The sequence below is a fragment of the Thunnus maccoyii genome, chromosome 20, assembly GCF_910596095.1.
Source record: "Thunnus maccoyii chromosome 20, fThuMac1.1, whole genome shotgun sequence".
Classification (NCBI taxonomy): Eukaryota; Metazoa; Chordata; class Actinopteri; order Scombriformes; family Scombridae; genus Thunnus; species Thunnus maccoyii.
In genome coordinates, this window is record NC_056552.1 from 16,108,435 (window position 1) to 16,136,076 (window position 27,642).

General features: G+C 43.2%; 2 protein-coding genes and 1 long non-coding RNA gene across 11 annotated transcripts in view; 2 read left to right on the forward strand and 1 right to left on the reverse strand.

Annotated features, from left to right (window-relative positions):
* Nucleotides 1-24,699, reverse strand: prr12a (proline rich 12a). 2 transcript variants are annotated; one of them, XM_042396574.1, is made up of 15 exons: nucleotides 24,520-24,699; nucleotides 13,371-13,528; nucleotides 12,768-12,929; nucleotides 7,689-12,481; nucleotides 6,948-7,175; nucleotides 6,109-6,796; nucleotides 5,357-5,874; nucleotides 4,817-4,933; nucleotides 4,456-4,589; nucleotides 3,789-4,246; nucleotides 3,480-3,599; nucleotides 2,811-2,908; nucleotides 2,198-2,329; nucleotides 1,566-1,661; nucleotides 1-1,411 (listed from the first exon to the last, which is right to left on the reverse strand). In XM_042396574.1, exons 3-15 carry the CDS (start codon nucleotides 12,862-12,864, stop codon nucleotides 1,277-1,279), a joined length of 7,614 nt encoding a protein of 2,537 aa, XP_042252508.1. In that variant the 5' UTR covers nucleotides 12,865-12,929; nucleotides 13,371-13,528; nucleotides 24,520-24,699; the 3' UTR covers nucleotides 1-1,276. The 2 variants fall into 2 exon arrangements, with proteins under 2 accessions (XP_042252508.1, XP_042252507.1); XM_042396573.1 differs by lacking the exon at nucleotides 24,520-24,699 and adding an exon at nucleotides 15,393-18,920.
* Nucleotides 13,560-22,937, forward strand: LOC121886534. 2 transcript variants are annotated; one of them, XR_006092767.1, is made up of 4 exons: nucleotides 13,560-14,210; nucleotides 18,983-19,093; nucleotides 19,948-20,060; nucleotides 20,963-22,937. It is a non-coding gene; the product is annotated as an uncharacterized LOC121886534 (long non-coding RNA). The 2 variants fall into 2 exon arrangements; XR_006092766.1 differs by lacking the exon at nucleotides 13,560-14,210 and adding an exon at nucleotides 14,281-14,665 and having other exon boundaries at nucleotides 20,963-22,936.
* Nucleotides 24,613-27,642, forward strand: part of brsk1a (BR serine/threonine kinase 1a) — a 14,974-nt gene continuing 11,944 nt past the window's right edge. For all 7 annotated transcript variants that reach the window (XM_042396575.1, XM_042396577.1, XM_042396578.1 and 4 more), the window contains exons 1-6: nucleotides 24,613-25,477; nucleotides 25,639-25,733; nucleotides 25,995-26,080; nucleotides 26,560-26,700; nucleotides 27,143-27,259; nucleotides 27,511-27,544. In XM_042396575.1, the coding sequence (XP_042252509.1) occupies nucleotides 25,393-25,477; nucleotides 25,639-25,733; nucleotides 25,995-26,080; nucleotides 26,560-26,700; nucleotides 27,143-27,259; nucleotides 27,511-27,544 (558 nt within the window). In that variant the 5' untranslated portion in view covers nucleotides 24,613-25,392. The remainder of the gene's footprint in view (nucleotides 25,478-25,638; nucleotides 25,734-25,994; nucleotides 26,081-26,559; nucleotides 26,701-27,142; nucleotides 27,260-27,510; nucleotides 27,545-27,642) is intronic.

The window sequence follows — 27,642 nt, forward strand, 5'->3', positions numbered from 1 at the left end:
TTTGTTCTTTGCAGATTTTATTTGTTTCTCAAATACAGGAGAGTTAATGTACAGAAGGACAAAGAATTTCATCAAGAACTGTACAATATTTACACGCCTTTTTTTCCTTTTTTATGGAAAATTAGATTGTTTTCAAAATAAGTCATAGTATGCACAAACATCAAAATGATAAAAATGAAATGACTATTTCCTCTTTAAATATTACTTATTTATACTCCTTCTTCCCACATGGGAAACGGATAGTTTACTTCTTTTTCTTTGCACCTGCATGACTGATGATTGAACTGAAGCACAACAATGTAAAGTTTCAAATAGATTTTCCCATTCTCTTCTTTTTTTTTCCTTTTCTTCTGGTTTTTTTTTTTTGTTGTTATTTTACACCCACTGTATTTGATACATTATTCCTGTCTCAGCGTCTGTTCTTTTCATATAGAGGGGGAAGACGACTTGGATATGTGGGTTACGATTGTATACTGAACCTGTGGAAAATAAAAAGGTATTTAAAATGTTAGGGCAGCAACGCAGCGCTTGTGAGAGTTTAAGTTAAAAACCTCCTCATATAAATAATAAAAATGTGTTTATATATTATCACACAGCTGACTGGTGCTGCCCCTTTCACGTAGCACAGGATGAGACAGAGAGAGCGTTTATTAACACGTTTCATGTTTCTGTCCGTGGACGAGTCCATGTTCACACTGCTCACGGCACACTCTACACGCAGTTTAAAAAGCATTCTCACCCTCTTCCATTCTTTTCAAAAGCCAACAGCTGATGTTAGTCTTTTCAAAAAAATAATTTATGTAAAAACTAAGCGGTAATAGTTTCTCTTTGAACTATTGTCTTAATGACACACAGTTAACAAGATGTTAGTGGCTCCTCCGTTGACTTGGCGTTACAGCTCCTCCTTTTTTGTCCTTCCACCTCTCGTCTCTCCCTTTTCACCGACGGTCAATTCTCTCTTGACCCGCCGGTGACCCCTGATCTGGGTGGGGTCCCCCCTTCTCACAAAGTAAGACATTTCTTTAGTCATTGATCAACAACAAGAAAAAGACAAGAGGCCAGTGTCTGAGGTCACATGAACAGACCCCTTGTGTCCGTCAAGAGCCTTGAAAATTCATCCTCAGAAATTCATCCTCAGATCTCAGAGATTTGAAGAGGGTTGTAGGGGGGGGGGGGCTGTACAGTGGGATCCATCTCTTTCAGTTTTTTTGTTTTTTTTCTTTGTCTTTTTAATCCTCTCGGCTTTAATGAATTTCCCTCCCCCTCCGCGGTCGACTCAGGCTTTGGTGCTGAGTGTGAGCAGCTCGATGAAGGAGCTGAAGAGGGTGTCCAGCCAGCTCTGGTTGGCCATGCACTGCTGCACCACTTCCTCTTGGCCCGGGTCCTCAGCTGCCTGTTCGATGGTGTTGGTCTGGAAAAGTGGGGACAGAGACACAGACTGTGACGCTGGGACTGAAATCAGGGGTTTCACACTTAAAAAGGAAAGAATATGTAAGCTGGCTCTGTGTAGCCAATCGTGCTTCAACATAAATTTGAGGAAAACACGATGAAATGTGCGTGCTTACCTCTTTCTTGCACTGTAAGAAGGTGTGGTACTTATAGTGATGCAGGGAGTGGTACAGACTGTAGATCCGATATGACTCGCCTGACAGTTTAAGGTCCTAAAAGAAGGAAATCAGATGAAGATTTGGTCAATTTTACAAGCTTAATTGATCAGAAACATCCTTAAAACCACAGTCCATATTAATCTGAAAGTTTTGTGTAAGACAGAGTGAAAGTGGAGCAGTTGTGGAAACTTGCAGCAGGTGTTACAGGGGAAACTGATGTTGTTTTGCCCGTTCTGCCCCCAAGTGATCCATCTGTTACCAGCCTTTAACTGTTTTTAGCTTTTTACAGAAATGGTTAATTTTGTTGTAGTGGTTTCACTATGTTTTCTCCTCATCCTGTTGCATAGTGAAACAGCTTGTACTATTTTTTTTTTTTTGCTTCATTTTTCTCACTCAGAAACCACAGAGAATCACCTGGTCATAGGCTAAATATATACTACAATGGTCCATAGAGGTCCCGTTAATGTATGAACTCCTTAGCTGAGTATTTTATAATCATTACATTTTTAAAAATGCTATTGATTAAACTATAAAAGGCCTCCAATGACTCCTGACCCTCTATAAACACACACACACACACACACTGCTACCTGTGGTTTAGGCAGGGTCTTCTTGACTCTGTTGAGGGTCTTGCGGTTGTAAGCGTCGCCGCTGAGCCGCACCCTCACAACTCCTGAATCCAGGGGGTCTACAATGATCTGGGGGTACGCATGCAGGACCTCCTGTTGAGGACGAGGCAGAAAACGGAGGGAACAAGTCAGAAACACACTCATACAAAAGACAAATGTAACAAGTTTGATTGAGCTGCATAAATGTGATTACAAATTAGCTGCAACTCACGATTATTTTCAATACTAATGAGATAGTTGATTATTTTTAGTTTTGTCCAACCAACGGTCAAAAACCTAAACATATTCCAACTAGTCATGAAATAAAAACAAATAATAAAAAAACCCAGCAAAACGTCATATTTCAGAGACTGGTAGTGAATGTTTGCCATTTGTGCTTAATTGATGATGAACGGGTTTAGGATTGTTTTTAATGGCGCACCAGTTTGTCATTTAGTAGTCTATATTCTACTGAATGAAATCAAGGAGTTCAAATGAAAATTAAGAAAATAAAAATGGAAAAGAAAATCAAAGATATTATTAAAATCATGAAGGACAGAGAGAGAGAGAAGCTGGTACATTCAGGGCAGATTACCTGGTGCTGAGAGCTCATGCTAACTCTCCTCAACAACCTCCTCTTCTGTTCGCTGAGGATGCTGTCAATCTTCCTCATAGGAGGGAGGTACAGCTCATCTGGTGGCCAATCACGGTAAAGGAAGTTACATTAGTCATCATAAATGTACCTGTCAATCATTTTAATACCAAGGACAGATTCAAAGCAGCTCTTTCTGGTTGCTGATCTTATCGGCATTCCTGGGGTTTCCCTTACAACCTGTCCCACCTCGTTTATCTTACTTTAAACAGTTAAAATATTAATCTAAATAAGCAGCCACAGAATAGTCTAACATTTCACCTGGCATCATAAGGGTAGTTTGTCCAGCTGGATGGCTTGACCTGAAATTTGGCAGCTTGTCAATGGTGGTGATGTTTATTCAACCTGGCCAAACTGCTTGGGAATTTTTGTAAATACCATCAAAATTCCTCAATCCAACTGTTCCAATGCAGATATTTTAAGCCTCAGAAAACATGCTACCAGACAGGCAGGAAGGTCTGGTTAGGTTAGAGATCTGTTCTAACACACAATACAGGCTGCATCTGAGCTTCTCACTCTATTTCTGTCTCCTACACGTCAGTGTACTTTTAAAAAGGAAGCTCAAATTGCAAATCTGCTGAGGAGGCAGTGTGAGCTGTGTGCAGTTCTCACCGTCTGTGTCCTCCAGGGCTTGGATCATGTCGGGGTCCAGGGCTGTGCTGACCAGCATCTCCACGTAGCTCCTGAACATCTCCCTCATGGCACGGTTGTTCACTCCGCCTTTCACTGGCACTGGAGTGGATAAAAGTCAGAGTTGAAAACCCTCCAAGAAAACAACTTTCTTACCATCATACATGGCATAAATAACAAAACAGCTTTGTTATTATGGCCTGGCAGAACAAGCGACATCCACACAAAAGCTATGATCGGCTTCTAAATTTAAATGGGATTAACTTTTTAAATAGCAAAATGGCATCTCACTTTCATTCTCACTAGCTGCTTCATCCGATGAGTCTGAGTCAGATGATGAGGGTACTTCCTTCAGCCACTTCTTCCTCTTCTTGGGCGGTGGCTCTGCCTTCACTTTGGCCGGCTTAGATTTGGGAGGGCGCTCAGCCTTTTCCTTCTCCTTCCTCTCCACCGCTTTCCTCTCCTCCCTCGCCCTTCCTCGTTCCGCTGCGGCAGCCCGTTTCTCCGCTTTCTCCTGTGACGGCTGTACTCGCTTCTCCTTCTCGGGCTCCCTGTCTTTCTCCCTCTCCTTGGCTTTGGGCACGACGGCTGGAACCTCCTTCTTCTCACGTTGTTCTTTTGTTGTTGTTGTTCTCGTTTTCTCCCGCTGTTCGCGCTGGATGGGTGGAGACACTCTCTCCTCTTTTTCCACCGCTTTCTGTGGCACCTGGGTAGCAGGAGGGGAAGCCATCCTGGGGAGGGACTGGCGTCTGAGGTACATGAAGAAATTGTATTAGAGATGGACACAACTGAGTTTAACAGAATGTATATGTACAGAAAAACAAACTTATAAACAGCCCTTAGAAAAACACTGAGGAGATCTGCTCTAAAACAGCCCTATTCCAGGCCTGGTATTCATTCATCCATGCAAGATAATCTACTAAATCAACAGGACTTTTGGGGTGGCAAGTACTGATACCTGAGAGCAGGTGTGGCTCTGCGCCAAGGTCTTCGAGAGCAGACCCTGACATAGTCCTTCTTGTTGACATTCTCCAAAAACTTGACATAGATTCGCTGGTAACGCCTCTTGGCATCTCCAAAGTAGCCAAGATACTGAGCAAGAAACAGATTAAACAGATTTTATTGTTCAATATTGTTCACTTTGACTGATGATAATGTGACAATAACGTGTGTGTGAGTCAATTTATCTATGTGTTTATATGCACATACTACAGTACAAACTGCAGTATCTTTATAGCATGCTGTACTGTGAAAAGTGTACAATCAATATGGGTGTTTACCGATGTGGTTAGACTACTGAGGGTTTGAGGTGAACTCACGTTGCTTGTGGCGCAGAACTGTCTCTGCCCATCTTTGATCTCTGGGCTGAACTTCTGCAGCAGGGCTTTCTGCACTCTCCAGATGGGTGGAGGCTCACGGCCCGTCTGCAGGGCCAGCTGTGGCCAAACATAACACACAGGTAAATATAAAATGTGTCTGTTCTTTGGCAGCTACTGAAGGATTCAAATCTCAACGCATTTTACTCATTTGAAAAGGAGCACCAAGTGATTTTCCCATGAATGAGTAACTTAGATTATACCATTTTTGGTCTGTACTGACACCAATTTTGGCATCACTCATAACTCCTCTGGTGATTGAGGTTTGCAGCTTAAGAGGGCCATACCAAAATACATCCTCATTTTCATCCAGCATGTTCAATAGAATTGCTCGTTCTAAAATCTACAAATAATTGAGTATTTATCTAACATGAGTAGACATTATATTTATATTTTGGTTTCACAAATCTCTTTGTGGTCCTTTAACTGTCAAACACACACACACAACTAAGAGCACATTTCCACACATTCACACACAAATACCTTGAGAGTTCGAATGTCTTCCACCCGCACCACAAACTCATCCCTCTCTCTGAAGATGCCCTCCCCGCCACTCTCGCTCTCATCCTCCTCGCTCTCTCCGACGATGGCTGCGTCTTCTTGTTTCTGAGCCAAGTGCAGGGAGGTGATCTTGGGAGGTGGGGGCTCTTCGGGAGAGGCAGGGGACTCCGGAGAGGGCATGGGAGACTCCTCCTTCTGAGTTGAAGACGGGGGAGGAGGGGAGGTCGGAGGGGGAGGGGGAGGAGGTGGAGGAGGAGGAGGAGGAGTGGTGGCGGGTGGAGGGAGAGTGGCAGACGGGGGAGGTGACGGAGACGGGGATGTGGGAGCGACGGGGCTCGAAGGCTGGGAACTCTCCAGTTGTTCCTCTGGTTGAGGCAGGGGTGAGGGGAGCGAGAGGGGAGGGAGGGGGGAATGAGAGGGAGAGGAGGATGAGGCAGGAGAGGGAGGGGCAGAGGGAGGCTCGGGGGTTGCTGGCGCTGGAGGGATCTCAGGGAGGGACACTGGAAGGAAAGAGATTAAGTTTCGGGTCAATTTTACAGATCGATGTACCACTATATTAATACAGCCACAAGAATTTAATCTAATTATTTTGAACAAAAACATAATGGGACATTGTATTGGACTAGAAGTACAGTAATAGCTCAGCCTGAGTAGAAAAAAAAAAAATCTTAATTTTCTCAAGCTGAGCTGCAGAAAATCAATGGGATGCAAGATAAATAAAAAGCCGGCCTTACTTTCAAGCTTAGGAGCACCCAGAGTTTCCAGCTGTGGTTCTCTCTCCTCTGTCATATCACTCTCTCCATCCTCTCCTGTGCTCCTCTCCTCCTCGTTCTCCTCCTCCTTGTTCTCATCCATGTCTCCGTCTTCCGGCTGGAGCACGTCAGGTTCGTTGGACTGGGGTTGGGCGTGGGGTGTATGCATGGCGGGCTGAGGGCTAAGCGTCGGGGGCTGCAGCGTGGGTGTAAGAGGGGCCTGCGTTGGCTGAGGCTGGGGAGGTGGAGGAGGTAGCGGGGGTTGGATGTTAGATGTTAGCTGAGGAGTGTCGTACAGAGCAGAAATGGCTGAGGAGATGCTCTTCTGGAGGTCCTGGTTCTTTCCGACTGAGTCCTCCTCATCGGAGGAGAATGACGGCAAAGTCTCCAGGTTCCTCTTCAGCTCGTCCTCCACGCGCTTGGGGCTGGGGCAGTTGCCCAGAGCCAGACCCCCGTTCCCTTCACCGTCCCCGAACGGAGGTGGTGGTGGTGGAGGAGGAGGTGCAGGAGACAGCGGGCGCAGTCCCCCGGATTTACAGGGTGAGGTTTCACCATTGTCATGTTCCATTCCTGGTGAGATGTCCAAGCCCGGAGGTCTCTTCCCGGTCTTTAGGAAGTCCAAGAATGAAGCAACGAAGCCGGCCTTGGACTCAGAGTCCTTCTCATCACCCTAGGAGAGACACAAAGGAGAGAGGGACTTTTACTCAGCTCAATACCACAATTAAACAGCAATAAGTTTTAATGAAACTTGTTTAGTTTCTGCTTAATACATTCATTTTCTCCATTTAACACAGCAAGGAATACAATTCTCTAGCTCTTACCCTTTCCTCCAGCCCTTCTTCATCCACTCCTTCACTCATCATCTGGCTTTTATGTTTGTTCTTGTCCTGACTCCTGTTGCTTTCAGTGCTGCAAGGAGGTCCGGGGCTTAAACCAAGTGAGGGAGCTGAGCCCACTGAGCCGTCTGACAAAGCAGGGTCTGTGCCAGACAAAGAGTCCGTCCTCAGCAAGGCATCCGAGGAGGACAGGGTACCAATCGGTAACTTGATCTAAAAGAAAAGAAGAAAACAGTAAGATTTTAAGTGTTTTTTCCTGAATGTACTCGACTTATAGATCATATATTATACATTTATTTATTTATGCTATCTGAGCCTAACCCTAATTGTAAAAATGAAAAAAATAAATAGCAAGGGAGGGAGCAAGAAACAGAGACAAAAAACAAAAGAAAGAGATTGTTTGGATACACTTTCTCATTCAAGGGAATAGGAAAGTGTGTCTAAACTTTTGACTGTTACTGTATGTGACCATAGTAAGTAGCAGCTATACTCAGATCACACAAACTCCAAAATCTGCACGTATTTGTGGCCTCTCCTTTCAACCACACAAGAAGATCCTCACTAATTCAAAGATGGGGCCCATTTGTGAACCACATCCTTCATTTTTGTTTTTGTAAAGGCTAACCATCTTACCAATTTTAGGCTGGTTTTTCACACTGATTTGGATTGCATGTACTTAAATGAAGTTGTTTAAAAATTCCCTTTTCTAGACAGAATGGCACTGACCTTCAAAGGTGGAATAGGCTCATGTTGCTGTTGGGGCTGGTGTTGAAGCTGCTGTGACTGCTGCTGATGGAGATGATGGTGGTGCATCTGCTCCTGCTCTTTCCCGCTCATTTCCATGTACATATCCTCCCTCCTCCCTCCTCTACCTCGGCTTCCACGGCCCCTGCCCCTACCTCGCCCCTCCACACTGAATCCCCCTCCCCCTCCTACCGTTGTTCCACCCATTTCCCCCATCATTCCTCGTGGGGTGTAGGGCTCAGGCATAGGGCGGATGCGAGGCCTGCCTCTAGGCCTAGGGGGACCTTCTCTCTTAGGCCTAGTGGGCTTTCGGCCCCTCTTCTTGGGGCCTTCCTGAGGCAGGAGAGAGTGTGAACCCATAGATGAGTAGCCTGAGGAGTGGTAGAAGTCAATGTCACCCATCAAAGGGCTGAGAGATCCACTGCCTCCTCCTCCCTTTCTGCAGCTGGATACCAAGTCTGGCAGAAGGTCTGGGAGCCTCCGGCTGTTCAACCGAATGTCAGCTGGCTGGTCGGCTTTATCCTCATCATCTTCAAACTCGTATTCTTGAGCGTAACTTTTCTTAGGCAGTGTGTTGGGGTCCCGGCGCTCCTTTAAAAGGTGGAAAGAACTAGACTTGAGGAGCTTCTTGGGACGAGATGAGCAGAAAATGGGAGACTGGAGGCCTCCAGAACCCGCTCCCGCACTAGTTCCTCCAGGCCCAGCGGACAGTTTAGCTCCAGAATTGTTAGGGCCAGCATTATTGGAGCCCATACCCATAGCTGGGGCCTGGGACTGAATCAAACCAAGCTGTTCAGTGTTGACAGTGGAAGGCAGCTCATGGGTTTTAAGGGAGTCTAGGTCCAGAGTCATGGTGTTGTTGCTGGGTTCTTCCAGGCCATGACAGTACTGCTCATAACCCTGATCTCCACCGTGGTGACCCATTATGTCATAGCTAGCTCCACTACTTCCCCCTGCTCCACCTCCACTCTGTCCAGCTTTCATGGAATCCATTCCCTCTTGCCCAGTGTGGCTTTCATTCATCTCCTCCTGCCCTGGTCCTCCACCACCGGCACAGCTTGACTTGTAGTCATCTGCACAAAACATGTCTTCCATTCCTGGAAAAAAGGAGCGGTCCTCATCCTGAAGGAGGGAGTCGGGGAAGCAGATGGACGTTAGGGGCACAAAGCGGTTACTTTGTTGATTCTGGTCTGCTTTCTCCACTGGGCTGACTGTGTCAAACTGGTGCTGCTCTGAGCGCTGTTGGTCCAGCTGGCTCTGCTGAGGGGTGAGCTGGGATGAGAGTGGCTGCTGAGGGTCAGGCTGAGGCTGTGAGTGGGCTGAGGCAGAAGGTGGGGGTATATGGTGAGGGTGTGGGGTCTGTGGCTGAGGGTGGGCTTGGGTGTGAGGGTGGTGAGAATGGGTTTGTTGGTGCTGAGAGCTGGGGTGTTGTTGTTGTTGCTGTTGCTGTGGGTGGTGCTGTGAAAGATGGTGCATGTGAGAGGGAGTGGACAAACCGATGTCAGGCTCGGAGAGGAAGGAGTGGAGTTCAGAGGCGGAGTGTTGCTGTGAGTGGTGGCTTTGCTGTGGCTGATGGTGGGATGGATGCTGCCTCTGCTGCTGCTCCTGCTGTTGCTGTCTGAGGCGCTCATTGTTAGCTCCGCTCCTTCCCCCACTACCTCCTCCACCACGTCTGTCCTCTGCAACAGCTACGTCTGTGCTAGAGGTCTGAGAAAGAGAGCGCTCCAGCATGTCCAAAGAAGAGACCACTGAGCTTTGTTTAACCTGGCTTTGCTCGTGCGGATGTGTAGGGGGCCCATGGTTGTAATGAGCTGCTGCCACCTCCAAAGCCTGGGACTGGAGTTGGAGCTGGAGCTGGGTAGTTTGGGACTGAGACTGAGCCTGATGTTTACTTGAGCCAAGTCTCCCACCAGCACTGTCCATTACAGCTTGCTGTTGGCTGATGGAGTGCTGTTGCTGTTGGGGATGAGAGTCCATTTTATGGTGCTGTTGATGCTGTGAGTGAGAATCAATTTTATGGTGTTGCTGATGCTGATGGGTGTCCATCTTCTGGTGCTGTTGATGCTGAGGGTGGGAGTCCATTTTCGGGTGTTGCTGATGTGGTTGGTGTTGCCGATGAGAGTCCATCTTGTGGTGCTGTTGTTGATGTTGTTGGTGAGAGTCCATCTTGTGATGCTGTTGATGAGGCTCCAGTTTGTTGCGGGTTGTGTGGGACAGCACTGACTGGAGCAGGTGTGGTGGCTGGCGGGATTGATCAGTGGGGGAGTCCATGAGGGAGCCAGCAGCTTGAGACTGGGAATGCTGTTGCTGGACTTCTGGCGTTTTCCGAGCGTAAGGGATTTCTGCACGCTCCTGTGGCTTCTTTTGGAGTTCCATTTGGGTGCGGGACGGTATCTGTGAGTGTGAGGACACGTGTTGACTATGTGACGAGTGTTGGGGAGCAAGGGAGTGTTGTGTGTATGGGTCACCCCGCCCATAGTGAACTACCGAGCCTAAGTTGTCATGGTGATGGAGGTGGGAATGCACTTGTTCAGCACTGCCTCGCCCTCCACTGCTCCTGCTGCTTCCAACAGATCTCTCGTTCCTTTGCTGCTGTTGTTGCTGTTGATGATGGTGTTGTTGTTGATGTTGTTGCTGTTGTTTCTTTAGTGACATCTCCAGCTGATTTTCGAGCCCTGGGATGGACCCTCCAGACCCTGCATTACCTACTCCAGCAGAGGATGTGGCACTGTGGGTACGTATGACACTTTGAGGGTGGTACCTTTCCTCAGAGGACTTTCCCATATCATAGCTCAGCCCTTTGCCTGCATCGGTGGTTGGTGGCACTGACTGGGGCTGAGGCTGTGTTTGTTGGGATGTCTGTTGTGACTGTTGAGGATGGTGATGGGCAGCCTGAGGACCAGGACTTGCTTGGGCTTGCAGCAGGTGCTGGATCAAGAACTCATCATCATCATCTACTTCTTCTTGGGATCTCTGAGAGCCAACTCCTAGCATGGAAGTGTCAGCTTTTGTTTTGGAGGAGGTGGAATGGTAGGACTGAGGTTGGGAACTGGGGCCTCTGGTGTCGGGATATCCCTGTGGGGAGGCTAGGAAGGTGGGGGAGAGAACTGAGGAAATGTATTTATTAGAACCAGCACCTCCTGGAGACTGTGTGGGGCAGGTGGGCACTGGCGAGTGCAACCCTGGACGGATAATGCCTGAGTTGCCTGAAGGGGAGGGGCTAGAGTCTGGAATATGATAAGACCCTCCTCCACTACCTCCTCCACCTCTCTCATTGGTCATACTATTTCCCGCTCCTCCTCCTGACCCAGAGTTTCCACTTCCTGTACCACTGCTGCTTCCTCCCCCTGATGCTCCACTACCTGATGAACCACTTGATCTTAAAAGGGCTGGGGAATGACCTGGGGCTCCGTAGCCTAGTGAAGGGCTTCCAGCTCCACCCAGAGAGGATGGAAGTGATCCATACGCAGAATCAGCTCCATATATATCAGTGGAGTACGACTGACTTCGCCCTCCTAAACTCCCATAACCTTTCCCACCAGTACCTGAGCTCAGGTCCTGGGCTTGTGGGGAACTGAAGCCTCCGTAGGACTGAGCCAGGTGGGAAGTGGGGGGTTGATTGGGGGAATATGACTGGGTCTGCTGCTGGGGTGGGGTCTGGCCAGTAAGAGCAGAGGTGGGGGTTTTCACTGGGGGCACAGGAGAACCATAGCCTGAGAGGCAGGATTTGGGGAGAGACTGAGGGGCTGAGGTGGAGGTGGGAGGGGGCTGCTGCTGCTGAGGGGCCGGAGGGGGTGGAGCTGGCTGAGGGGGTGGCTGCTGCCTGGAAGGGGCTGCGGTGGAGCTGGAGGTGGGGATTGAGTTTGAAGGATGAGCCCCAGAGGTGGCAGAAGAAGAGGAGGAAGAAGAGGAGGTAGAGGAAGCAGAAGGGGGTGTGTGAGGAGTTCTTGATGATGACGCTGAACTGGCAGAAGAGTAGCCGCTGCTGGAGCTGCTTTTGGTACCTTTCCCGGCTGAAGAAGAAGAGGAGGAGGAGGATGAAGAATAGGGAGGCTGAATAATTGGCCGATACTGCTCAGTGCGAGAGGTGGCCTTATGGTCAGATGAGGGGCTCTGGTCACCCAGCGGGCTGCAAGAAAGGCCAGCATGTCTGTGATGGGTGGCTATCTGCTGGTATCCCGCCCCTCCACAGCTGAGGTAGTGCTGGAGGGAGTGGGCAGCAGAGGACGAGAGTTGCGACTGGGCAGGCGTGGGCCGCTGATAGTGCTTGATGACGCTGTCCTGCCGGGGCACAGCCCGCTCCTGAGCAGAGTTGGACTGGGACTGGGACTGAGGCTGGGGCTGGGCTGAGGAGAAGACGGAGGCGTTGTATAGCTGGGAGGACTGGTCCTGGAGCTGTGATGACAGCAGGTTGAACTGGTGGGACTGCAGATGCCTGGCAGAGGACGCCTGGGCTGATGTGGCACCCGTGGGATCTTGGCTGCCCCTATAGGCAGCTGCAGCAGCACCCTGCGAGGACAGGAGTCTATCAAAACCCAGGCTAGACTGGGAAGGAGCCTTGATGTGTAGTAGGGGGTCATGTGGGGAGAGCAGGCCATTGGATGTGGGGCTAAACGTGGGCGTATCCTGGAGGGAAAGGGAGGCAGTGGGGAAAGAGCGACTGGAAAAGGATGCTGGGTGCTGATAGGCTGAGAGAGCTGAGGAGGAGGGGAAGGAGCCAGAACCAGGAAGGGCTCCAGAGATGAATAGTTCTGGAGGAGCAGGCGTGTGCATCGCTGTTAGGAAAAGGAGACAAATGGCAAAATATTTAGTATTCAACAAGTTATCAATTTAATGAAAACAAGAAAATACTCATTTGTTAATAACATAATAACTTCTCACATTAGAGTGTAAGACCATCAACATGTACAGCAAAAAATGCTTACATTTTAAATGAAAATGCTCACAGAATAATGTCAGACGAATGATAATGCAGCCAAACATTGGCAGGTTCTTTTAAATGTCATATTGACAGTGGGGCCTGAATGTCAACACATGAAGGAAGATCTAACAGAGCCCCACCTGTCTGCCAGGATGGCGTGCGGAACTGGGAGAGAAGGGAGGAGGCTGAGGGCGGAGGCTGGGGACCCCGGGACTCCAGGGCTGAGATCAGATTCATCACAGAGGCATCGGGGGCAGAGGGGCTGGCATGGTGCAGGCCAGTGTCGAAGAGCCCCGACAGACCTTTGAGGAGGAAAGACAGAACCATGAAAATTGATTAATTGATCAAGAATGTAATTATTAATAGGTAGTTGCACACATGTAGATGGAGGCGTAATAGGTAATCAGAAAAAATATATAAATTAAAGCATTTTTTAATCTAGATTTATTCTCAAATATATCAAAGCTGATTTGCAGAGGCCGTTGTCACACATACTGACTCAGAATGTCAGTAGTTCTAAGTGAACCTCTAAGTACATCAAGACATTGGAATGAGAATGAGTGCTGTGACTACAGGCTTTTCTCTGAAATCAGCCTCTAACATATTGGGCTTCAACTAAATTGAGCTATGCTGTGCACATTTTTCAATGACAATTCTCTACCAGGGCCTGCTTGGACAGACACAATAATTCATTGCCGGGGCCCCTTATGGTGGTGACATGGAAGGTATGACATTTATCTCACCCAGACTCCGTCCAGCTGCTCCCCAAGCTCCGCCTTGGCCAGAGCTCCCTGGGTGGTGATTGGTGGCATAACCCTGCAGAGGGTGTGGGGTGGCGTAGGCTTGTCGGTGAAGGAGCTCAGACTCAGGGTGGGATGATCTGGAACTCCCATATACAAGACTGGGGAGGAAGGGGAGCGGGGGATTGTGAAGTGTCATTAATTTCAGAGAACATTTACATAAACCTCATCTGTCCCTTAAATGTGACCCCTGAGAAAAGACATCCTAGGTTTGGGTCACTGGTATAATAAACAAAACCTCATGTTATTTAATTGTTCTACAATTAAAAATCCAAAGTCAACTTGAAGCTGTTCATCATTTTAGTTTCCATTTTAACTTCAAGCAACTCAACAGTTGCATACCTGTGAAAATCAAAATCAACCATTAGTCTAGTTCATATCTGATCTAAGATGGAAGGAAAATGCATCCTATAAATATATAAATGAAATGTTAGTGACAGAATTACAAACTTAAGTATTACACCTAAGTTTTACAGTAGATGCAAATTTGTCAATCAGCAATTTAAGTGATCATGCCAAAATAATGGGATAGCTAATTAGCAATTATTATAATGGATCCACGAGACCCAACAATGACACAATTTAAAAATTTACAAACTAAATAAGCTTCTTATTCAAGGTTGAAGACGAGCCAGCTGCAGAACTTTGCTTTACAAAAGACAGCTGAAATGCGTGGCTGGCTGGCCAGATAACATGCTAGCATTTGTGGCTGCTGGTAGCACCGCCTAGCAGCAATGCACAGCAGCTAAGGTAGAAATGCAGAGACTAGGCCCAAAGTGCAAGGTCGGTATTTTATGTGTAAATAAACCACAGGTGACCGATGTGCAGATTCAGACCGAGTGGAAAATACATACATATAAATCTAGATTAATAGCAAAGACAAACGATTAATTTATCTGCTGGCACTGATTATGTTGATGTAGCTAACAGCTGGATGGTGCAAGTCGACGCAAATGCATGCTAAGCTGCATGCAAATAGCAACAACTAAGCAGGTTTCTTTAACCAAATATCACATCCCAAAGGAACATAGTGGCTTTCGAGTATAGCCGGGCAGCTACCTCTGGGTCAAAATATCTCAAATATGTGCAGCTAAACAAGAGGCAGTGATGCTTGCGTGCACAGGCCTCAACTGACTCCCATGCATTACAACGCTAGCTTTCATGCTAACGTGAAGCTACAACACAGAGCTATCTTGCACAGACCAGGCAATTTACATCTTCATCATCATCATCGTCTGGTAAATTCACCCTGGCATTTTTTAAAATTTTATTTATTTTAGACAAACAGCAAATTGCAAGTAGGATGTGGTGGGAAAATGGCAACATTTCATTATGCAAATGACCATAAACCATCCAAAACCCACCACTAATTATCTAGATAACACTTGGGCAAAATGCACCAGAAAGCTTGATTTGGTATGTCATCTACCCTACTTCAAGGTTTTTATTTTCTACATAATTTACAATGTCTAATTAATATGTTTCCTTAAATGCATTTTCCTGGTTAATGTATCAATGCTTCTTGTTGATGTCTGTCAGGGGGCTGCTGTGAGGGGTTTGCTGCGTCTGCACTCCTCACAGTTCCTATCAAAAATGTATCTATCAGGGTCTGTGTCCAGGCCTGCATGCACACAGGGAACAATAATTCCTATGGATGCTCCAGACATACCCCCACCTCCTCCACACCGCCAGGTCTACCTAAAAACCCCGGTCTGTCAATCACAATCAATTCATATCCCCAACCTTTCCTTTCTCTACCCCGCCCACCCCCACGACACGCACACTGCTCGATTCCTGCTTATAATATTATTACTATGCAACTGTTTGGATGACAATGCACTACACATAATGGCAAGGCATGCCACTATGTATGAAGCCAATGGCGACAATTTGTTTACATGGGGTCACACCGTGCCCTGCAAAGTACCAAGTGATGCATGCACATTGTCTGAATCCAATGCATACCTTGCTTTTGCCGATCTCTCGTAACTCCATCCTGCTCCAGCGCCCAAATCGCCAAATCCTGTTCCCGGGTAATTTCTATCCATTTATGTGGCGTATAATGTGTGCGATGGGGACGAAAGCAACAAGAAAGTCGCAGAGCAGATTACGGAAAAAAATCCAGTCTTTCCCGTGCTCGGTTTCAGGCTATTTTCCCCGGTTTCATAAGCAAGTCCTCAGGAGTGGAAAACAGCATATTGAAAGAGAAATGGAGGGGAGGAGGAGAAAGCTGGATGAAAAAAAGAGGGGGGTCTACGGGGTTATAATCCAACCACCTCCAAAAAAAGCCAGTCTTTCTCCTTTTCCTTCGCCTCTCACGTTTATCATTTCCACGAATGCAGATTTACTCCAAAATCAGTGGCGGTCATGATGAAGATGCCGCGGGTTTGGCCGGTGATGGGGCGAAATGCTGATAAACATTTGATTTGAATGCGTCCTTTTTCCTCCGTCTCTCCTCCCCTTTCTTTAGGCTAGTTTTTGCTATGCTGCTAGCGCTAGAAAAGATTGCAATCGACAGGCCACGTTGGTCGCAATCATTCCCCATAGACAGAGCAAAGAAATCCCCAATTTCAAAATCTTTTTTTTTTCTCTCTCTCTCTCTCACTCCCTCTTTGCATGCAAATCGTTCCCACCCCCCCTCCGGAGCAGAGCTGTAAAAGCTAGCAGCAGATGCTAGCTGTCAGCAACGACGCATCAAAATATAACAGGGCTGCCTTTATGTCCACAAATGCTAACTTAGCTCCCCATTTTTCTGCTTTCTCCGGCCACTGAAGAAAAAGCAACGACGGCTCTGCTCACGCTGGAGCAAATGCAGCCAGAGTATGAAAAAAACAAAAAACAAAATGAACGAGGAAGTATAAAGAAAGCAGGCCGCGTTTTAATATTTTTCACTCATTTTCCTCCGGAGACGCCATTTTTGAAGGCGGCTGGCCGCTGTCCGTCCTCCCTCTCTCTCTCAGCGCTGAGACTCACTCTGTGTCTGCGGTGACCTCCATTCACCGGACCCTGAGTCTGCCAACCTGCCTTACATGTTGTTCCACATTTTCATCTTATTGTTAGGCTAACTCTGTTTTTTTAAGACTACATTTTTACAACAAGAACAAAACAAAAAAAAACAAAAAACAGTCAGCTGTTTATCCTGAACGATGCGATTGGCTGAGACACATTGGAGTAACATATTTCCAGCAATAACCAGATTTATACAGGCCTTCTGCAACCACTTTGCACATTCACATCTAAATTGTGAGGCCTGTTTTGGGAGAATGTGGCGTTTCCTGCCTCCAATCAGATGCTTGATTGATTAAAAAAGATGCAGTTTCACTAGAATCAATGGTATACCACTATGAGACTGGAGGTTTCTTCTTTCACATATGCCAAATTCTTAAAAGATACCAAAATCTGCTTTCAAACTGACCACTGCTAATTTTATTATTAGGACAACCTGTCTGCCAGACCCCACATGCACTTGATTTGTACGCCAGCAGATGGCACACTGGATTTTTATGGTCATAATAAAGGAGGAGAGAGAGGCAGTGCTTTGCTTTTGCACATATATCATATTTTTGGTGATTTGACACTGGGTCTGACAAAGATTTTTATTTTATTTTACTTTATTTTTTGAGAAACTCTTTCTGACCTGACCATCATATCATCATATCTTTATCTTCCATTACACAAAGCACCCAGGACAATTGGTATTAGAAAATTAGGTAATTGGAAAAATGTCAAAACAGATGAACAAACGGACATTTAAACTAGTTAGTGATAATAAGTGTAATAATATAAATGTAATTCTTTTGTTTACAGGAAATAATAAATCACACTAGAATTTGTCCAGATATTCAGCATTGTGTAGAGTTTATGAGCATTTGTTGCCCTCTCCTGGTTAAATATTGTAACTAAAATATATTTTAAAAATCAGCAATGACAACATTTTATTGATTTGAACTACCTATAGACATAGTGTCAGTATCATGCAGCCTATCATTTCTATAGCACACAGTGGATACATCTCATCTGTACTTCCTGTATTATGATGACTAAAATATCCAAAATACTTTAGTGTCTGGATCAACTCATATCTTTGAGTCATCATAAATGAGCGGTGACTGTTGACTAAAGTGATGCAGTGTCATGTTTTGTTGATTCAGGCAAACTTTACTCAAATATATACATTTAAAATCTATCTAAATCTTGGCTCAACTTAAGGTAACGTTAATCTAATTACTGCATGTTTTCACAAAATAATGGGGCTCTTCTTGAGACTGCCATCTTAAAAAATGAAAGTAGTTGTAAATTAATTATTATCTTACATACTCTATTGGGAGTATTTCACTGTTGGGAGTTTTTCTCCAGTTTTCTGTTGAATATACAATATAATCATTAAACAGGATACAATAGATGTTGTCATTTTTCTGATCTGCTGTAGTTTCACTCTTTAAATGATTGTTATTCTTGTCTCTATAAATGTCCACAATATTTTCATTATTTACTTTCTTGAAATTAACAGCAGAGGATGTTTTTATAAGTTTTCTCGGTTTTTGGTACATATTCTGATTCACAGATATTTAAAGTGATTTTCTGTGGAAAAATATTGATATTCTCTTGATGCGTCCAGAATTAGGTAAATGTTCCACATTATGTGTAAAGAAAATTAAGTGCCTATTCATCTAAAGTCCTGCAATTATATGATAGTAGTGCAGTAATTTACAGCTTTTTGTCTTCATTAAAAAAAAAAAAGATACATGCATGTAAATGAACCAGCAGATGTTTACTAATGACATGACAGAAAAGCTTTAGTGGGACAAAAAAATAACCCAATGTCTGATAAACCTCAGAATGCTCTAATACAGCGTGTCAGTGTGTATATGGGTGTAACTACACAATTAGGTCAGGACGAGTTGAATGTTAAAAATAAGAAACAAACGTGTGGGATTAAACTCTAATGCTGCCCACATCTGCTTTTATTTTTATCTTTAAAAATCTCAGAACTCTGGGTTATTTTCAGACTATTAGTTGCATCAATTGGTTAAACAAATGCTACAGCTCGACCTCTTAAGCCAACAAAACAATGTAACAACAAAATCACGCTCTCCAGTCTCTTTTCAGGAAAAGGCTCTCTGCCAGCTCCCCTGTAGTGACTATTTTAGATGCATTATGAGGTCTTTGTAATGCATAATAGTTGACTCAAAGGTCAGCTATCTGCATATTCATTGGAAAGACAATAAAACAAAGGACAGGGATGAAAGAATTTAAGAATCCCTAAATTATATAGGTGGATGTACATAAATAGGACAGAGAAAAGGGGGAACAAAAGAAAGAACAGACATATTTCAATAAATAATAACACTTGTACTTTGAAATCAAACTGGGTTCCTCCTGAGTAATCTCTTGCATCTGATTAATTCCTACCAGATTCTTTGACTTGTCCCAGTTCATCATACATGGTCACTGTCATGCCTCATCCCTCCCTTCCTCCCTCCCTCCCTCCCTCCCTACTCTACCGTCTTTCCCTCCATCTCTGTAACCAATCTGTAACCATACTTGACTTACAGCCATTGCAGCAGCGGACCTCCACAAAACCCCAGCTCCTCTGTCAAAATGCCAGACTCTAACGAAGCAGTGCCAGCGCCATGCCAGGTCATCAAAGAGGACGTTGACAAATGGTGAGTTTTGACGGGAGTGATGTAAAATTTTAGATGTTGAAACTCCAAATATACATGTACTTATAATATCAATTTCGCTCCAACCAATGTGACAGTCTCTGGTGAGTGTACGTGTCTGTACAGAGTGTCTTTGCATAACTTTGTGCCCTCAAGGAACATTCATTAACTTTGTTTGGGTTCCCGCTAAATACCATTCCCTTTCCATTACATCCTTTTGGCCATTTTCAGCCGTCGCTGATTGAATTCTACGCATCGGATATGACGTATTCATATTAATTTGTCATCTGGGCTCAACTTGTGGGGAGATAATTAGTTCTAATTGGAGTTCATGGAGAATACTTGCTCACAACGTCCAGCAAATCTTCTCTACTGTACACTATGACATTTACAGAGGGCTCTTACAGTAACATAAATGTCTTGAGAAGCATTAATAGACCTGAGTTTTAAAATAGGCTTCAACACCTATGACCTATTGCAAAGGACTTGCGCATTCCAGGCTGTTGGTTCATGTTACGTGCACGCAAGAAGCGACAGACATTTGGTGTATGTCCACGTGCTGTGGTGATTAGTGTTAGCGGAGCTGCGGCACAGATTACTCACTCATGTTCTTGTACACAACTAGATGCAGATAAGTGCAGCTGTGGATGCTCGAGTTGGAATGCATGATTATCAGGCTATGCTGTAATAATCCCTGATGCACATGTGTAGACACAGTTGAGAGATATTCCTCTGTGAAGTTTCAGGAGATACAATGTCTCAGGTGTGAAATCTTGTTACATGCTGTGGAGAGTTACTCAGCTTCATGTGTAGAGATGTGATGTGTGTAGATTGTAAAATGTGGTTTTGTGTTTCAGTGTCAGAGAGAAAGGAGCAGAGAACTGTAAAGATCTGATAGATGCCTTCCAGGCTTGCATAAAGACCCTGTCTGAGGGATCGTGATACACAAGGAAATATGTCTCAATAACATGTAAGTTCAAAATGGATCAACACAAACTATTATCATTCAAGTTTTTCATTTCCCCCCCCTTAATAAAGAGTTAAAAACCACTGTAGAGCCTCTGTACACAGATTATCAGAACAACAATCTTTCAAAGCTACACATAAGATAACAAAGATGCTAATCAACCACAGAAGAATGGGTGTTTATCAAGCTTTTGACAAAGACGTCAAACGCACTGTTCTTGGTTTGCAACACCTTTTTGCACATAGCACAAGGTGTTGCAGTTGACTCTGGGATGTTGCTTCTGTGTGATTTTTCTATATCAAAAGGTTCTTTTCTTTTTTCTTTTTCACCCAGAATCCCTACTCTGAAGAATAACATTTGGTTGACCTGTCACACCATCATACAAACTACACTATAATATAAAAATAATAATAAAGCATATCAAAATCTGAGATTTTTACAGACAAAGTGTTTTACAAGGACAAAATGAAAAAGAAACAGAAAAAAAACAAACTCAACCAACCACATGCAGACAAATTTATCCAAATTGAATAAGAGAATAAGATAAAAATACTAACAGATAACTATGGATGCAGTCAATGAGCTCTATAGGAGGTAAACTATGCACAGTAAAGCTGCTCCATTTACATGATTTGGGGGGTTTGACCTTTTTGTGTCAAACTTATCAGGCACTAACACTTATAAAGTTCCAATAATTCTGTCAAATCACACTTGGATTCTGTTCTTTATAATCCTATAGAAGCAATAATTTCTGAGTGGTGTGAATTTCTGTTATAAGGTGATTGTACCATTAATGCCTTTTTTTTTTTTTTACTGTATTCTGTGTGTATTTTCATGTTTTTGATTTGTTCTAATGTGGTCTTGTAACTTTTGCCATGTTTGACTCTTTTTTTTTTTCATCACAGCTTCATTTGATCAAAATCCTCCACCTTCCCAGCATTCCCTTCCTTGCTTAATTGCACTGGACCGAACAATCTGAACAACTGGAGAGGGGCTGATGATGGATGCTGCTGATACTGTGCAATTCTGTCAATGTGAAATATTTTTTTGTAAATTTTATAATTCTATTATGGACTGAATATCAATGCACTGCAACCTTTTTATGCACAAAATACACACATTTTACAATAAATATGAAACCTGACCATTTTATATACACAGTATATTGTTTTTACATTTGTTTTAATAATGAAAGATGTTAATATATCAGCATTTGTTGTTATAGTCTTAAATTATCATATTTTGATGTACTGGCTGTTGGACCATCTCCACTGGCCGAGCATATAGGCTTTTACACAGAGCAGTTACTCTTAATGGAATTAAGAAGAGCTTGTTAATCTCTGCTTAATCCTCACATTAGTACCTGCACTGAGCAGTCTAATGTCACTTTTCCAGTCTGAGCTCTGGCCGTGGGGATTGTGGGAATGTCCAGAGATTAGAGTAGAGAAAGGACCTGGAAGAGACATTTTTCTCTGTCAGAGTTTCAGGATCAAGCTGCAAAAATATCTGCTTGAATGTTAGAAAGACAGAATTACGCTGACTTTGTGATAGAAAATTACAGTATATATTTTCAGATTTATGGATAAGGCAAAGTTAACTCTGCCTGAAAAACCTTACAACTAGACTGAGAAGTTCTGTCCTACTTTTTTCCCCCTCAATTGTGCTCCATGGACTCCCTTGTTGCCTCCATTCTTTTATTTCAAATCCTGCTGGTAGAAAAATCAAACAATGTTTTTTTTCTACAAAGCATGATTTAAAAAAAAAAGTATCTATATTAAATGTAGAGCTATTTGATGTGTTCCCCTTGTGTTGGTCGCCTTTATCCATTTTCTTGAGCAAGATGTGACATATTATTCTGATCTCAAAAGATCATTTCTGTCCCATCAGAACAAACCAGAAAATAGCATGATGAGTATCTTTCCCGTTCTATTTCTGCTCCATGGTTGGAGACAAATCCTTCTGGCTGCGTGAAAATCAACCAGCTAGGCGCAGATGAAGATGGGCTTTGGGGAATTATCCACCCACACACAACATTTCAAATTGAGATTTTAGAGATTTTTCACTTTACAGATGATACATTCAAATGTCCTACTTATTCTTCTTCTTTTTTTTTCTTTTATAAATCTGTTTTCTCTGTGTGATTCATTTGAATCAGCACCCAGCACTTTTCAGTCTCCTCTCCAGATGTGGAGGTGTGATGGGTCACTTTTCTTTAAGGAAATAAAAATATTCTCTTTTAGCACTGTAAAGGTTTCAGTGAGGTTTAAACGTCCCATGGTCTGTGCTGCTGTAAAGGCTTTGTATGGTATTTTTTTCATAATTTGGTGATTGATCAGATCTTGTTGAAGAACAGAGTGACAGTTGGTACTATTTTTATAATCATTATTATGTGAATGTACACTAAACATAACCCCCCAAAAACCAACTAAACATGTCTCATAAGATTTTGGTAGTTAATATACAAAAAAATACAAATTTATAAGGATATTATGCAAAATGGAGCAGCCAATTTATGTAGAAGTCACCACACAATATGTGCTTTTCATATGGACCACTATGAGAATGTGTTCAAGTAAACTAATGAGTCTGTCTCACAGCAGACTTTTTGACTTGTCATTGTGGGAACAGCACAGGTGTTACTAATAACACTAATGATGGCTCCAGTAAACCATGACAGACAGTGAGTCAGCAGGCACAATATCAGGACAACTATCAGGAAAACTGAAGCAGCCAAAGAGAATTCAGCCATGATTCCTTTCACAATTTACACCGTGCTTTCCCTACTATGACATGTTATGAAGGTTATCAACAATCATAAAACAAAATGAACATAATATTAATGAAGCAGTTTAAGATACGTTTACATACCATCAGTGGTTGAAAGTAACTAAGTACATTTACTTGAGTACTGCCCTAAAGTATAATGTTGAGGTACATATGTACTTCACTTGAGTATTTCTAATTTATGCTACTTTATACTTCTACTCCATTACATTTCACAGGTAAATCATTCACTTTTTACTCCACTACATTTATCTGCCAGCTATTACCAGTTACTTACATACTTTACATACATCACAAAACACCATCTAATGAATACTTTTTTATTTTTGACATACAGACATTTTAATGTTCTGTTACTCTGCTTGAGTAAAAATGATTATGAATGTGTTTTACTTGAAATGAACAGCAATGGAAGAGGTAGTCAGATCCTTTACTGGAGTAAAAGTAGCAATGCCACAATGTAAAAGTCCTGAATTCAAAAATTTTAAAGTAAAATAACTATTAAAAAAAGTATTATCAACAAAATATAAAAGTACTATAAAAAGTATTATCAACAAAATGTTCTTAAATGATCAAAACTAAAATTACTCATGCAAAATAGCCCCTTTCAGAGTATTATAGCTACATTTAATGTAGTATTGTATCATTATTATTGATGCATTATTAAGCAGTATTTTAAATGCTGCAGCTGGTTGAGGTGAAGCTAATTTAGTAGTTTCATCTATAATAATGCATCATATTTTATAAGGTGATTTTGATTTGTATGTAAAATCTTAATGAAAAATAATTATAGTCATCAAATAAATGTAGTGGAGGAGAATAAATTAGTAGTGCAAAGTGGAATATTTCCCACTGTAGTTGAGAAGTAAAAAGTGGCATAAAATGGAAACACTACATTACTTCCACCACTGATAATGGGGTGTTTTTACATTAATGCAATCAAATTTTCTGTGTTAAAGTGCTACACCTCAAATTTCCCCCCTCATGTTATATCTAATAGAAAAAATACCACCACAAAATAGCAGCTATGGGACACCGGTGATTCTGAAGGGCCAGAGCCATGCAAAAGCACCCCAGCAGCCCCTAACTAACAGCGTCCCATCCGCTGCCTCTGGAGATGTTTACAAATGTCTTTCATAATAATAACAGTCCGCAGGAGCACACCGGGCCCACAGAGCTGAGGTGAATGCAGAGATAAGCGTATTTTGAGGAAGATGATCAGGAGGAGGAGGAGGAGGAGAGGGGAGAGGGGAGAGGATGGAGAGGGAGTGGGACCCGGATGCTGATGCGAGTGAGACGAAGGAAGGAAGAGGAGAGAGAAAATATCGATTTACGGCAAGAAAACCGAAGGGAGTATAATACAGGGGGCCTTTACCCTGCGTGAACTATAATCGGGAGTGAGGAGGGGAATAGGGCAGTCGATATTAGTGCGGGTTTATCTGCGGATATCTGTGTTTTTTTTCACCTGTGTATCCGCCGGTGAGGGAGGAGGACACGCCAAAGGAGAGAGGAGAAGATGCTGTGATCCGCTACTTGCAGGGATGTAGAGAGGGAGAGACGGGGGGGGATAGACAGGGAGGGGGAGGACTACGCTACGTTAAAGATGGTTGTTTTGCGAGGAATACGCGTTTCACCTCGAAATATTGCGGGAGTGTGGCGGCCGTGTGACAAATCCTACCGTTTCTCGATGCCCAAAAACTTCAGGAGGTGTCGGTTTTTTTGACAGGCGGCGCAAGCGAGACGGCCGTTGGTCAAGGCGTTGAAGCTAAAGCTAGCCTCGCTCGCTGCTGTGTGGGAGAGCGGCGGCGAGGCTAAAATAGCATGTTGTTGCACCTGTAAAACAGGCCTGACTGAGACATTTAAATTGATTTAATTTACCGGTGCTAGCGTCCACTTGACGTATTTGACGTTTTGTTGGTGGACTCAACTAGCAAATGATATAAATCTTCGCAGCGGACGTGTAAAAGCCCTGCTCGTTTTAAGGCTATATAACGTTAACGTTACAATGCGTTAATTTTCTTACTAACCGTTAGATAACGTCATATATGAGACAAGGTGTAAGTTATACAAATAAGCTAATGTACAGAGGTGAAACCCATTAGTTTGCCTACATTGTTATGTTTACCTTTAGGGTAGTGGTCGGTATTTAACGCATAAAATAGCCTAGTAATTTCCTTGTCATCATTCTCTGCTTTTATCTACCACTAACAAGCTGTTTTGTTAAATATTATACATGTTTACCGTGCTTCATAACAAAAAAAACGCATTTAGCTTTGTTTATTAACCAGGTTTAATTGAGGAATGTTATTTATCATCCAGATGTTGTAAGTCAACTCCAGTTGGACTTTAAAAAAAACAAAAAAAAACATGTTCACCCAGTAACTACAGAGTAGCAGTGTTATCACTGAAATAAAAAGGTAGTCCTTCTGAGTTTACCACTGTCTTGTATCCACACAACAACTTCTGTATAAGCTGTATAATATCACAGTAATTGCAATAATCACAGTGCAGTAGTAGTAGTAGTAGTGCATTAGCATCCAGTAAGAGCAGTATGAGTAAGGAACTGTCTTTAAGTCAGTCCGCTCAATATGTTGGGCCATATCGACTGGAAAAAACACTGGGAAAGGGACAGACAGGTGAGTACATCAAACTCCTTTTTTTTTTTTTTTTTTTTTACTATAAAATGATGGCAAAACTTGGAATGGAGAGTGCTGCAACTTTAAGTAGAATTAAATACAGTTCATGATGCCTCTTTCTATATTTCATGTCTGTCTCTACATCTCTGTCTGTCTTCCAGGACTGGTCAAGCTCGGGGTCCATTGTATTACGGGTCAGAAGGTAGCGATCAAAATAGTCAACAGAGAGAAGCTGTCTGAGTCAGTCTTGATGAAGGTACAGTATGACGTGGATGAGGTTGTTGCTCACAGTGACGATAACGATGCTAATTTTGTATCTAGCGATATGTATTACGCTGCACACAACACTGCTCCATGTTGTCTATGTTTAACTTCTGTATTAGTTAATCAATTAACCACAGCTCTGTTGCTTCAAAGTGACACCGACTGCCTTGTGTGTTTCTGCCATTTGATTACATCTTAGCATCTCTCTCTTTCTCTCTGTCTGTCTCCTTTTTATATCTCTCTCTCTGACCAGGTTGAGAGGGAGATTGCCATTCTGAAACTGATTGAGCATCCGCATGTGTTGAAGCTGCATGATGTTTACGAGAATAACAAATATCTGTGAGTTCACTCTGCGTTCAAAGGAGTTGCCTAACAGGGTTCAATACAGTCTGCATGGGGTTTTTTTCTTGTTCAGTACTAAACTTTGGTGTAGGATTGACAAATATTATTCTAAGAACTATAATAATCCGCTGTCGTCGCTCTCATTCTCACTTTTTCCCTCCACTCCTACAATTATTCTGTTTTTGATCTATCGTAAGGAAAAACAATGTTTTATAAAGCAGCTATTGGAGTAGACAGGCAGGTTGGCTGGCTGGCTGAAAGTGAATACATGAAAAAGATGAATTACAAGATTTCATCTCAATACCATGGTCCTAGAATCAACTGAACATCACAATTTGATTATCTATCAGTTTAAAAGTGTCTGAGTTAAGATTTTTCATAAATTGTTTCCTTCTAACTTTATTCTTTTTGTCCTCCTGTAACCTCTCTCAAGACTTAAGATTTAAAATCACACTGTTGTGCCTGTATGTCGGCAGATACCTGGTGTTGGAGCATGTGTCAGGAGGAGAGCTGTTTGACTACCTGGTAAAGAAGGGCCGGCTAACTCCGAAAGAGGCCAGGAAGTTCTTCAGGCAGATCATCTCTGCTTTGGATTTCTGCCACAGTCACTCCATCTGGTTAGTTTTTTTGCATAAAGCAGTGGCACTTTAATTGATTGGGGTTCGGGTCATGTGTAGGGTGATGATTTGGGCTCCTCTGCTAACTTAACTTAATTTGTTTTGAGGCCTTTGGTCTGAAAATAAAACCCCTTTGGCTCTAGTGTTGTTTATTCATAGTTTTCTCTTTAAACAATAAAGAATCAATGCCAATATGATGTGTCATAGTAAATAAGTCACAGGTTCGTGCTAGCTTAAGCAGTAGCATTAAAATGTATCTTATAATGATATGATAAATAATACATCTTTAATAATATTAGTAATAGTGAGATGTTCACAAAATTCTCTTATATCAAGCCATAAACTGCACAGGAGTGATATTTACTATTAATAAAAGGCCATTTGTTTAAACTCATGCACTCACAATATGAGCACTAATAAAGTTTCTGTTGTACGCATGCAGTCACAGAGACCTGAAGCCTGAGAACCTGCTCCTGGATGAGAAAAACAACATCCGTATTGCTGACTTTGGCATGGCCTCCCTACAGGTGGGAGACAGTCTGTTAGAGACCAGCTGTGGGTGAGTACCAACTGTGTGTGTGTATGTGTGTGTGTGTTCAGAAATAACGTGCATAAAAAATAGTAATATTTTGATTCTGAGCAACTTGCAATGCAAGTCTATGCATCTTACATAATATTATGTAATGTGCCTACATACATACATACATACACACACACAGAGTCTTTACAGTAGTACTAGCACTACTGCCCATTCTTCCAGACTAATAAGCATAGTAATGTTGCCTGTAACATAATTCTCTTTCATTTCAGATCACCACATTACGCTTGCCCTGAAGTCATTCGGGTAAGAGTTCAGCTCCTGTACAACAATCTTCCTCAAATGTTGCTGTAATGAAAATAAGCAAAGGATTTTAGTCAACTATTCGTCCAGAGGGGCATACA